We start from the raw sequence: 13,270 nt of genomic DNA, 5'->3' as shown, positions 1-13,270 counted from the left end.
CTTAATCTTCATATTGTTTTGTATGTCTGGAATTTTAATAGTGTTTTTAATTTAGAAAAGGAAGTATATAACATATTACTAATTACATGTGAATATGAACTAAGCACACAGCCACTGAGTTTGATTCTTAAAAACAAACATATTTAAAAGTACTTAACCTAGTATAGAGAAAATAACAAAGAAATTAAAGAGTGCCACATAGGGATAAAACAACAGTTTTCAAGAAATAACACGGGATCTGCATTTTTAGAATGCTTCTTGTATATTTATATTATCCTACAGCTAAAAAAAAAAGCTAAAAGTTGTAGAAATACTCCCTTATAAGTAAAATTTACTATATACATATATGTTTATAGTAAATTACTAAATACATAGTTTTAATTAAGCATATATGACAGCAGAATGCATTTTGATTCATTGTACACAATTTTACATTTCTACGGTTATACATGATGTAGTGTCACACCATATGAAAATTTACTACATATTTTTCTATCAGATGAAAATACATGCTATTAAACATAAACATGAATATTTATAAAATAATAATTATCTTTCCCTGGATGACATCACTTATTGAAGGGGCTCCAAGAATTTACAGTATTAATTAATATTCTTGGTGACCTTTAGTGATTCAGATTGATTAGTGAGTATGCTAGATTGCAAGAAGAAGTAGAATATTTTTCTAGGTCAAAGGGCTGTTTTTTCAGAGTTCTGGAAGGTGACTGCACTGTATTTGACCTTTTCTTTTCTGCTGACAAGGTGAATGAACAGAGGGTAAGTGATTTTTCTTAAAAATAAAAATATTCACTGAAAATATTTTGATTCTAAATGGTTATAAGAAATAATTCAGTGCTTGAATCTGGACTTATACTGTCATGTACAGTTTCAAACTGTTTTGACACACAACTCAGCTCTTTTCCAATGAGCTGATAGAGATGTGCTTGGTGAACCAATTCAGGAAACTTTAATACTATTTTTAAAATCTAGCTTTTATATTAAGCAAACCAGTTTGCTATTTTGAAAGAAGTTATAATCTACTTAAAACTGTCATTCTCTGTTTCTGACTTGCAATTAGATGATATTTCCAAAATGTCAGACCTAGATTCTGCTTCTACCATCACCATAATAGAATGTGACAGCCAAGATATTATATCAATACTTTTTCCATAATTAGCAATAAGGATCCTGCCAAGGGTTAACTAGAAAAGTTTCATAAACATTTTTCTACAAATAGTCCTGAAGGCAGTATTATGCTTTTAAAATCTGCTAATGTAGCAAAGACTCATGACAACCAGGAGACAAATCTATGAGCAAAACTGTTTGGAGAGAATAGTTTTGTACTGTATGATATATGTTATGTAAATGAGCTTATTAGGACTCTCATCTATTTTATTATTGGTGAACAATTTAATAGAGGCATTTAAAAAACAATATTTCTGCCTGACTCCTAGAAATGAAGAAGATACATTGATATAATTGAGAGCAAATGATTGCATGTCGTGCCATTTAATCATGTCATTTTTCAATTGCTATTTTTTGCACTTCACTGCATGCTTATAGAATATTTAGCTTCAATATAGATTAAGTCCCAGAGTTTGCAACTGAACTGTATCTCTGTATTGGCTGACATTGTTTTTCAAGGTTGGAATCAGTTAAAATACCCAAATGTCATTTGCCATATTTAAAATATATATATATACAAGTCATCATTCATACTTAATTTGAAATATGAGTTTTTTGTCTGTTTTGAATAATTACTTCTTCACAATTCTAGGGTGGAAATTCTTATTTCAACACTTTATACACTACATATAGTTAAGCACATAATTTACTTGAGAATGGTGTTCTCAGGACCAAAAGAGCTGCTGACCCATTGCTAGAAATGTTAATCATTTGCCTAATGAACACTTTCTACCTTTGTTCAATCTCTCCTTTATTATTCCTATAATTTATACCTTTCTCAAGCGGTAATACTTCCTCTATCTATTAGAATATTAGGCCCTTGAAAGATTTTTGCCTGTTTTGAACACTGATGTATCTTAAGCACTTTGAATTGTACCCATTATAATAGGTATACCATACATGCTTATTTAATTAATGATTTATATTTTTTTTTCATCCATGCTTTCGTAGCCACCCTGGATTTAAGTATTGTGTGTATTACTAATTCTTATGTATTTGAAGACCTAGAGTGCCCTTTAGAAGATTGGATTTCTGAAAGGTTTACAAGAAGAGGTTTTTGGCTTTCTTAGGAACAATAACTTTATGACTGTATCCACATATAGTTGAAGTCAGGATCCAGTTAGTCTGAAAATGTAGACATCTTACAAGTTCTTCATATTTCTTATGAAAAGAAAACTGTATCAGTTTTTATGAATCAGATTTGAATTTGGGCTTCCTGTGTTAAAAATCCTGCCTTACTGTATTAGTTGCTTTACTTCTGATCAGTTATTCAACTTTCCCTCGTCGTCATTTCCTCATTTGTAAACTAAATCATAATCCCTTTGTTCCCTTTCTATATATGTGTGTGTGTGTGTGTGTATGTATGTGTGTGTGCATGTGAGCATATGTGTGTGCATGTGTTGTTGTGGAGATTAAATGAGTAAATACATACAAGTACCTAAAAATTCATGGCACACATATACAAAAAATGTTAATCATTAATATCGGGGCTTAGTGAAAATAACTAGGAAAATTCTATTAAGAAAAGTACTATAGGGGCTGGGGATGTGGCTCAAGCGATAGCGCGCTCGCCTGGCATGCGTGCGGCCCGGGTTCGATCCTCAGCACCACATACCAACAAAGATGTTGTGTCCGCCGAGAACTAAAAAATAAATATTAAAAATTCTCTCTCTCTCTCTCTCTCTCCTCTCTCACTCTCTCTTTAAAAAAAAAAAAAAGAAAAGTACTATAGAAATTGATAAATTTCAATGGTTGTTGGCTTTTGCTTTCAAGCAAGCCTTGATGAAATAGTTGAAGATAGCATTTTTTTTTTTTGTCTTCTATTGGTTCAGATAGGTGTAATCAATTTGGAATGATCTTTGGTAAAGTACATGAAGTACATCCAATATGTCAGATCTCCCATTTTTGTACTGACACCAATAATGCAATAGAGTACAGTTTTATAACATGTAAATGATTATGTATGAAATTCTTCACTGAAATAATTTTATTTAATTAACATTCTTCATTTTTCACATTTGTTTCAACTACTCTTCCAGACCCAGTCTTCTTTGTGTATTTTTTCTGTGTATGTTTCATGATATTTCTAGAAGTAGGACAGCTATATTAAAAATTGCAATACATTATTGTCATATAGAAGAATGTCTGACCATTTGACTAAGATATGTAGGTTTGTAGTAATGATTCTATCCCAATGGATTTTATAATCATTACTTGGTATAATCAAGTCAGGAAAGAATAGTCTTTACAAGAAATGATGCTGGGACAACTGGATATCCAGATATAAAGGAATGAATTGGACCCTAACTTTGTGCCACCTGTAAAACTAACTCAAGATGAATCATAGACCAAAATGTGAGAGCTAGAACTATAAAAATCTTAGAAGAAAACAGAGAAGTGTTCATTACTTTGAGTTAGACAGCATTTTCCTAGAATAACATGAAAAGTAGATATTCTACTATATAATAATGAAGTGCAATTTTAATATAGCTGTTCTACTTCTACAAATAACATAAAACAAATACAAAAGTTCACAAAGAAGACTGGGTCTGGAAGAGAAGCTGAAAAAGCGGGAGAAAAGCTATAAGTTTATATTTGTAAGTCTATTCATCCTTGCACTAACCATGGTGTCAGAACCATGATGACTGGTATCACTAGTAACACAAGCATGCATAATACCCTAGGAGAATAATAAGTTTTCTGATTATAAAATCAGTTACATGATTGATGAAGAAATAGAATTTTTTTCAAATTAACAATTTTGTTGAAGTATGATTCACATACTACAGAATCTGATTTCAAAACATTTTCACCACCTCTACAAGAAACTCTTTACATATTAACAGTTACTCCCTATTTTACCCTTACTGAAGCCCTTGGTAACCACTGTTCTACTTTGTTTCTATCCATTATCCTGTTTTGGACATTTCATATAAATAAAGACAGGTAATATATGACCTTTTGTGTGTAGCTTTTTTCACTTAGCATAGTGTTCGCAAGGTCTATCCATGTTGTAGTATGTATTGATATTTCATGCCTTTTTATTGTCAAATAATATTTTGTTATATGAGTATGCTATGTTTTGTTTATTCACCCATTGATTGATGGATGTTTGGATTGTTTATACTTTTGAGCTATTATGAATAATGCTATTATAAATATTTTTGTACAGACTTTTATGTGATCAAGTGTTTTCAGTTCTCATGAATACTTACCTAGGAGTAAAGTTGCTGGATCATAGAGTAAGTCTATGTTCAAATTTTGGACAAAATGTCATACTGTTTTCTAAAGTAGCTGCACCATTTTACAATTCCATCTGCAATGTATATGCGTTCCAAATTCTCTAGTATGATCAACACTTATTATTTTTGTATTTTTTTTATTTTTGACAACTTAGTAGAAACATAGTACTATCAAGTTATTTTATATTTGCATTTTACTGATGACTAATGATGTTGAGTATCTTTTCATGTGTTTATTGGCCATTTTATGTATTTAAAGAAATGTCTACTCAAATACTTTGGCCATTTAAAAGACTACTTTTATTGTAAGAATTTTTAAATATATTTTGGATATAAATCTTTAATCAGGTATGTAATGTTGAAAAATCTCTTTCCATTTTGTGAGTTGTCCTTTCACTTTTTTGATGGAATCATTTGAAATGTAGAAGTTTTAAGAAGTCCAAAAATTGCTTGTACTTTGGTATTTTATCTAAGAAGTCAAAAGTCATTTCTACTTTTCCTGTCATTCTGGGAAAACATTGACTAACTCAAGGTAATGAACACCTACTCCTCTGTTTTCTTCTAATTTTTATAAGTTCTAGCTCTCACATTTTGGTATATGATTCATCTTGAATTAGTTTTACATGTGGTACAAAGTCGGGGTCCAATTCATTCCTTTACATGTGGATATCCAGTTGTCCCAGCACCATTTTTTAATAAAGACTATTGTTTCTTGACTTAATTGCACTAATAATTTTTAAACTTAATTTATTTTATTGATAAGCATTAAATTTTAATCATAACACTCTATATTTAATTTTAAAATAAGACTTTAATGAAATATATTAGCTTTTACTTTATAAACATTATTTTATCTAAACTATTGCAGCATCAGAACAGTAGGTTACATTTTGTTTCTCCATCTGAACTTGTTATTGTATGTTACCTCTTCAGAGAAGCTTTATTGAAGACCCAATCTAAAGTAACTTCCCATCTACTTCTATTGTATCACCCAATTTATTTTATAGCTCTTGACACTATCTGATATTTTAGAATATTTATTTATGTTTTATTTCTAGCTTCTCTCACCTGCATACATGAAAATGTAAGTTTTATGAATAAGAAATCTTGTGTACCTTGCACACTGCTGTATTCCTATCACTGAGAACAGTGCCTCGGATGTAGGAGGCACTCAATAAGTACATTTAGATGAATGAATGAATGATTTAACAATGATTATCATCATACCCACTTGAACTTCCATGTTAAAATGTTACAAAAATTATGATTTCTTGACCTTTTCTTCTGTGCATACTCTAATCTGTAATGCCTATATTTGCTTCCCTCCTCCTTTCCAATCTTCAGCACCTTCCAAGTCTAGTTTTAATTCTGTGAATCCTAATCTATATACTGCAGCTAGTAATGGACTTTCTTATTCTCTAAGTAAATTGCCATAATATAGCATATATATCAATTGCACCTTAAACTTGGATTATGATCATACTATTCACAAATAATTTTCCCCTCCCTTACCTTATTTTAAACCTATTTCAACCTGATGAGTTGTTTTATCAATAACCTTTGCTTTACGTTTATTTATCTCACGCTAAGGAATCAGCATCTTCTCTTTCCAGTCAGATTATAAGATCTTAAGAACAGGTAATACTTCTTATTATATACCTCTCATCCACTAATGTTAATCCTGTAATGAAAAGTACAATGTATGGCAAATAATTGATACGCAAAAAATACTTATTGCTATAAGAAATATCCTGCATATGACTATTGTTAACCTTGCCCCCCCAAATAATGATCTGGAATCAACCAGTCAAAAGCATCTTCTGAAATTGCATAGGGTACCAGTATAGCCTCTCATTTTCCCCACTTGTTCTATATTCTTATTGGACCATGACTGCAGTTATCAACATTATATGCACCTGATCTCTTTTACCTTCCTAGGAATCTTCTTCATTCTGTTTTATTGTGTAAACGTTCTGTTAGCAGGGCTTCTATTTAATTTAGCACAATGTCGTATTATTAGAGGCATTAACTAGTAAATGACATTTGGTAAAAATAGGAGTAGAAGCTCCAAATATTGGTTGCAAACAATTTAACACAGGTTCAATTATAATTTCACTGAAATTTTTGGATATCATCAAGAAAATATTAATAACATAAAGATAAGGTTGGATGAAAAGATCTATTCACTGATTATATTAGTTAGCTTTTTGACATAACAAGTTATATACATGAGATAACCAACTTAAGAGAGAAGGTTTGTTTTGGCTCAGTTTTGGAATTTCTAGTCCATGACAGGTTGGCCCATTATTTTGGACCTGTAAGGAGGCAGCACACCAGGGTGCTTGTGAGTGGTGGAGCGAAACCACAAACCTTCTATACAGGAAGCAAAGAGACAACTAGGAAAAGTCCCACAATTCCCTTCAGGGGCATTCCCCAAATGACCTAAAGACCTCCCACTAGGCCCACTTCCTAAAGGCCCCACCACCTCCCAGAAGTATCACCCTGGGGAAAAACCAAGCATGGGTCTCTGGGGAAACATTCAAGATCCAAACTATTGCACTGATTCATTCATTTATTTATATTTTGGTCATTTGATGACAATAAGAAAAAGAGTGATCACTAATTATCATTGTCCTTCGACTCTTGGCTATCAGTTTGATTTTAGAATCAGAATTTATACCTTCTGTTTATACTTGTAAAAAATCTACTTGACAAGATGCTTTTATCTGAAAACTAATTTCTCTATTCCCTGTAGACTTGTCTTCTCAAATTTTGGCATGCAGTGAAATCACATGTAGTACTTGTTAAACTGTACCTCATTGGGCCTCATCCCAAAGTTCCTGATTCAGAAGATATGGTATGGGGCCCCAGAGAATTTGCAGTTCTAACAATTCCTGGGTGATGCTAATACCCCTGGGACCTGGGAATAAAACTCTGAGGACCTCTGCTCTAGAAAATCTGGCTACAGGTAGCAGACAAAGAGAAAGCAACTGCTCATATCATAAAAAAAGGGGAATGAAGGGAAGGGAGGGAGGATGGGAATAGAAAAGACAGTAGAATGAACTGGACATATCTTTCCTAGCCTTATATATTAACACATGACCAAAGTAATTCCACATCATATACAACCAAAATCATCCTAATTGGAACAAGTCATACTTATTCTATGTATGTGTAATATGTCAAAACACACTCTATTGCCATGTATATCTAGAAAGAATGAATTTTAAAAATAGGTATTGGTAAACAAGTGATCAATCTAGAAGTAATATTTGCCTTTATAAATGGAATTGCTTCATAATTTCTGTTTCAATTTTCAGATTATCTGAAGTTCTATTACTTTGTTTATATTGACCTACCTAATAATATTAAATTAATGTTGAATAAAATTATGATATTGGAGACAAATTTCTTAGAATTTATGTTTTTAACATATATTGAGTTTTGATGTTTTAAAAAATATTTTCAGTTGTAGATGGACACAGTATTTTTATTTATTTATTTTTGTGTGTACTGAGGTACTGTACTTAGTACTGAGGTACTGAGGATTGTACTTAGTACCTCACAAGTACAAGGTAATTGTTGTACCACTGAACCACAACCCCCGCCCAAGTTTTGGTGTTTTTAAAACATTGTTTTTCTCTTAATCTCTCTTTCCTCTATTTGGTTCTCACATTTTACTTATGTATGTGTAATATTTTAACAGTTCTTGATCTACTTATAGTAATTATTTTTATTGTAAGTTTATTTACATCATCATATGAAGTAGATGGCATTTGTTCAATATCAAGTACGTGTACATACAAGTAAATGTAATATTTCTATGTAAAACATTAGCTTTCCATACATTTGAGATATTGTGAAGAATAAAGTAGCAGCATTGAAAGTCTTACCTTCAATGACATCATACTGAAGCCAGTGCCAGGAATGATTTTGTCTATTTGGTTCAGTATATGAATGATTTCAACATTTGGAAAGTTGACCAGGGATGTCAGGAGGTAAACCAAAACAAAACCCTTGTAAATTGCCATTGGTGAATTAGAAACCAAATTGACAGCCTATAGATGTAAAATGAAAATCTTTTCCCTGTTAGCAACTCTTTCATAATATGATCCCTCCCCAAGGGGAGAAAAATATTTAGAGTGTTGTAAATCTGTTCTTTGTAAAGGAAAAACAAACATAAGAATTTTTATTTTTTTTTTAATGCTACTCCTTTTTATAGCAAATCTGCCTTTTTGGAAACATGATGAAAATGAGTAGAAACATAAGTAAATATAATTGGTCATTAGAAATTTAAAAGTGTGGGGGGGCTGGGGTTGTGGCTCAGTGGTGGTGTAGTCGTCTGGCATGTGATAGGCACTAGGTTTGATCCTCAGCACCACATTAAAAAATTATATATATATATATGTATAATGTATATATATTATTTACATATATATGTAAATAATATATATATATTGTGTCCATCTACAACTAAAAAAATATTTTAAAAAAAGAAAAGAAATTTAAAAGTGGCACATCAAACTGCACTCTAACAATTGGGTTTCTGAGATAATCCTCTATACTAACAAAGGTAGCCTTGCAGGAAGAAATTGCCAAAAAATTACCAAATGACAACTAAATATTAAAGCATTTGGAATACTTTTCTTTGACATATTGATATTAGTTATGCTTCTCTTTCTTTTGAATTTCCTGTACCTCTTCTTGTCTTATACTTCTCCAGGAGGGCAATATGACCATGCACAGGAACCAGCCATGACCTCATTAGATATTAAGGAAAATGCTTCAAAATTAGCAATAATGGAAGGCATTCCAAACTTCTCTATGCTATAACTCCCTTTTCATCCATTTCGTTCTCATTTTCCCCAACTATTAAACACCCAAAGGTACTAGTTCAGACTTGTTTGCCACATTCACATGTCTCTAGGTCTTCTATCCCTGTAACTACTATCACCCATCTTTTATCTTGGATTTCCTGGTTTCCACCATTTCCTTGAAGATTTCATTAGTTTCTCCAATATTAACCTGCACAGACTTCCTTCCCTCTTTGTTTTATACTCATTTCTATGGTTATACTTATCTGTGTAGTTCACTTCCAGTAGACTTTCAGCTCCTTGAGGAAAGGAGCAGCAGTAGCTTGTTCATTTTTGAAACCTTCATTCCTGAATGAGTACCTAGCATTGAAGGTACAGTACATATTTGAGGAGGTCAGTGTAGCAGAGAAGAGAGAGGTAAGGATAAGTTTGTCATATTTCTGTGCCTTACTTAGATTGCCTGGCTTGGGTTTCTATTTAAAAGTACAGTTCTCTGAAATGTAAGACAAAAATAGTCATAATAATCATTTATTCCTATGTAGTTATATTTATCATTTCTCTGTGCATAGTTTATCATGGAAATAATGTAAACTACTGATTCTGAGAAATGTTGCCAGCAGATCCACTGATTTTATTTAGTATGTGTTTGTGATTATAAATAAATATGTATATTTTAATGTTGTCATGGAAACACATTTATGTAGAAGAATGTTATTTTACCAGATATATCTCCTATTTTAAAAAAGTACTGAAATGTTTGCCATGTAAAATTCTCAATTTTCCTCTCCTTTTGAAGAGTGTACATATAGAATAAATTATTAATCCAGAATGTAGACTAAGCCCTTTAGATATTTAAAGTAAGAAAAATGTAGAATTGTGAAGGTTGAAAAACCAGGTAGTGAATATCAATAGTAACTGCTTTTACATTTTTAAACCACCATTTCATCTTAATTCATGTGCATTAAGATAAGGGGGTGAAGCTTTTCTGGATATTTAGATATTAGATATATTATAGACACTTACAAAAAATATGGCCAATGATATTTATAAAAATTTCCCATACCAACCTCAGGAGTCCTGTTTTAGAACTTTGAAAATACCTGTGAGGGTGAATGAACCCCATAAGGGCATTTTGCAGATACTATCTTGTATGGACTGTGCCTTACTTATTATGGAGTCATCCATACATACCTTTAGTGCCATTAATTGCAAATTTTCCTTAGACTAAGAACTTGGGGACTTTTTGTTTACTTGAGAAATGTAATTACTATTCTAGTGTAACTTCAAACAGTGGTTTTAAAAATCTAGGACTATGACACAAATCATCTTTTGGTTTTTGTAGCTCTTTCTTTTAATAAATTAGCCACAAAACAAAAAACAAAATTCCTTTTTTAAAAACATTTGTTTTTTAGAAGTACTTGACACAATACCTTTATTTTATTTATTTATTTTATGTGGTGCTGAGAATTGAACCCAGGGCCTCACACGTGCTAGACCAGCGCTCTACCGCTGAGCCACAATCCTAGCCCCCCCAAAATAGAATTCTTAGTGTGCATTTCCTTAGGAAGCATTTGAACCAATTTCAATTGGTGATGATATTATGTTGAACCATTCAGTATTGGGCCAAAAATTGACAAGTATTCAGTGGACTTTGTAGTTTGGACTGCTCAACAGTTGTTGTTGAGTAAGAGTGTATAGGATGTGTAGGGATGTGTGTGTGTGTGTGTGTGTGTGTGTGTGTGTGTGTGTGTGTGTGTGAAAGAGAGAGAGAGAATATGCATGTGGATCAAGAAAGGACAGCTGGCAGAATTGGAGGAGGAGATGGAAACAATTCTTGTTGCTTTAAAGGGCTCTCAAGTTTTATCCTTGAATATCTAGGAGTTCCCCTCAATCAGCAGTGAACTAATGAATAGTATCAGTAAAGAAATTTGTCAGACCTGGTTGTTGTATCAGGAGCTATATAGGAAAATAGTAATGAACCCTAGGAAAATAAATAAGGGTAAGCCCAGGAAACAAAACTGAAACTGCTGCACTGGTATAAATTGAATAATAAAATTCCTAGTCATATTTTGCCATAAATAGAGGTTTGGGAATTTGTCATTCACCTTATTTAAAATTCAGAAATATTAAAGGTACAGGGTTCTCTCATTATAGAAATAATAGAATTCCAGCTATTACTGAGTTACGGTCATTTAAATGGCTATAGCATGCATTATATCAATAAGTGGAACATCTGTATGAAATGTCCACCTGCTGATCTACTACCCCTACTCCATGCACATTTCAATGAACTGCACTTAATCATTTTAAGACTTCTTCTAATGAAGCCTTATCTAGATTAACATTTTAAGCACAAATACTTTCAGGCATTAAAACTCTCACACTAAATGAAATTGCATTGTCTTGTTTACCCTTGTTGATTAATAAGCAATCTGTTAACTGTTAGAACAGTCCAATTGTGGCAGTAGAGGGAGATTAGTAATTCAGTGATGTTTGTGGATATAATCATCATTTCTCCTGAAGGCTTTGAATTAGAATATCACTTACACACTATCCGTAGGCAAAGAAAGGATATAATATTTTTAGACATGTGTACCCACTATTTTGCTTGAATTGTTCAGCTTAGGGTCACTGCAGTAATACAAATGCTTCTGGGGGCAAAATGCTATTTTGATGCATGCATATCCTTCTTAAATAGTGTGATGTCTATTAAAAGAAACACAGCAACCAACAAATAGTGCAGTAATAATCCAGTATCTTAATTTCTGTTTTCAGAACATTATTGCTTTGTTAATCAAGCTTTGGAAGAGAAATACTGCTTATCTTTTTTTTCAGATAATAGCTTTTATATATAAAAATTCTTTGCAACCTTATTCAATTCATTCTCAGTAAAAAACTGAACTTGTTCTTTTCAAAGAATCTAGAAATAAATTTGGAAAAATTCCATTTTATTTTGGAGTATATTTCAATTTTTTTGTGTTTCTTTGACCTTGAAAAAGCATGTCAATCTGTTTAGCATTCATATGCCCTAAATGATTTATTTCATTAGATTAGAAATTGTTAACTACCTAGGTTTCAAGGTGGGAACCTACATTTTAAAGGAAGAAATAAGTGAAAAAGGGAAGAAATAAGTGAAAAAGGAATGAAGCTAATTTCTCTAGCATTACTTAGCTATCTATAGATACCTCAGGGCCCTTCTTCTTGTCCTGTTGTTTGTAACTAGCATATAATTACAATTCAAAATAATGGTGGAAGGGAATGTTTCATGTTTTAGGGAACTCCGCCCTATAACCATTCAGTTCATAGATTGTAACAATTCTGTGTTGCAGTCCCTCTGTCGTGAAATAAAGCAAAGACGTCGAGGAGTGGCCTCCATTCTTCGATTATGCCAGCATCTACTGGATGACCGTGAGACCTGCAATTTGAACGCAGACCACCAGCCCATGCAGCTGATCATTGTAAATCTTGAAAGAAGATGGGAAGCCATTGTTATGCAAGCCGTCCAGTGGCAAACTCGACTACAAAAGAAGATGGGAAAAGAATCTGTGAGTGAATTTTTCTTTTTTCTTTTCTTTTCTTTCTTTCTTTTTTTTTTTTTTTTTTGGTGTGTGTGTGTAATTGTCCCTTGTTTTGTTTTTGTTTCAGACAAAAAATAATTTTTCCAGAGCTTGGAAAATGTATTTGTCTTACAAGTGATTTTGCTAACTAAAGGTGTCACTACCCACTAGTGAAACTCCATTTGTCATAACACAAGAGTTACTTGTCTTACTGAGATGCCTTTTAGGGTATCTCATTGCCCTTTTCCCCCTTTATTTTAATTTATAATTGCCAAGGCCAATGTCTCGGCTTGGCACCAGAATCACGAGGCACTCACAGCTTTGTAGGTTCAAACAGCAATTCTTTATTCCAGCTCTCACACCACCTCCACACAGGTCCAGGGGCAAACGCGTTCTGCTGTCTCCCGCACAAACCACCTACTCCACGAGGCTATCTCCAAATCCCATTTTAATCTCACGAGAACTCAACGGG

General features: G+C 32.6%; 1 protein-coding gene across 5 annotated transcripts in view; it reads left to right on the top strand.

The window, feature by feature from the left end:
• Positions 1-13,270, top strand: part of Akap6 (A-kinase anchoring protein 6) — a 499,805-nt gene that overhangs the window by 436,208 nt on the left and 50,327 nt on the right. For all 5 annotated transcript variants that reach the window (XM_021724690.3, XM_040275774.2, XM_040275773.2 and 2 more), the window contains one exon: positions 12,571-12,786. In XM_021724690.3, coding sequence (XP_021580365.2) covers positions 12,571-12,786 — 216 coding nt within the window. The remainder of the gene's footprint in view (positions 1-12,570; positions 12,787-13,270) is intronic.

Source organism: Ictidomys tridecemlineatus, chromosome 5 (assembly GCF_052094955.1).
Source record: "Ictidomys tridecemlineatus isolate mIctTri1 chromosome 5, mIctTri1.hap1, whole genome shotgun sequence".
Taxonomy (NCBI): Eukaryota; Metazoa; Chordata; class Mammalia; order Rodentia; family Sciuridae; genus Ictidomys; species Ictidomys tridecemlineatus.
The sequence above is the reverse complement of the archived record's forward strand: the minus strand, read 5'-3'. Positions and strand labels throughout refer to the sequence as shown.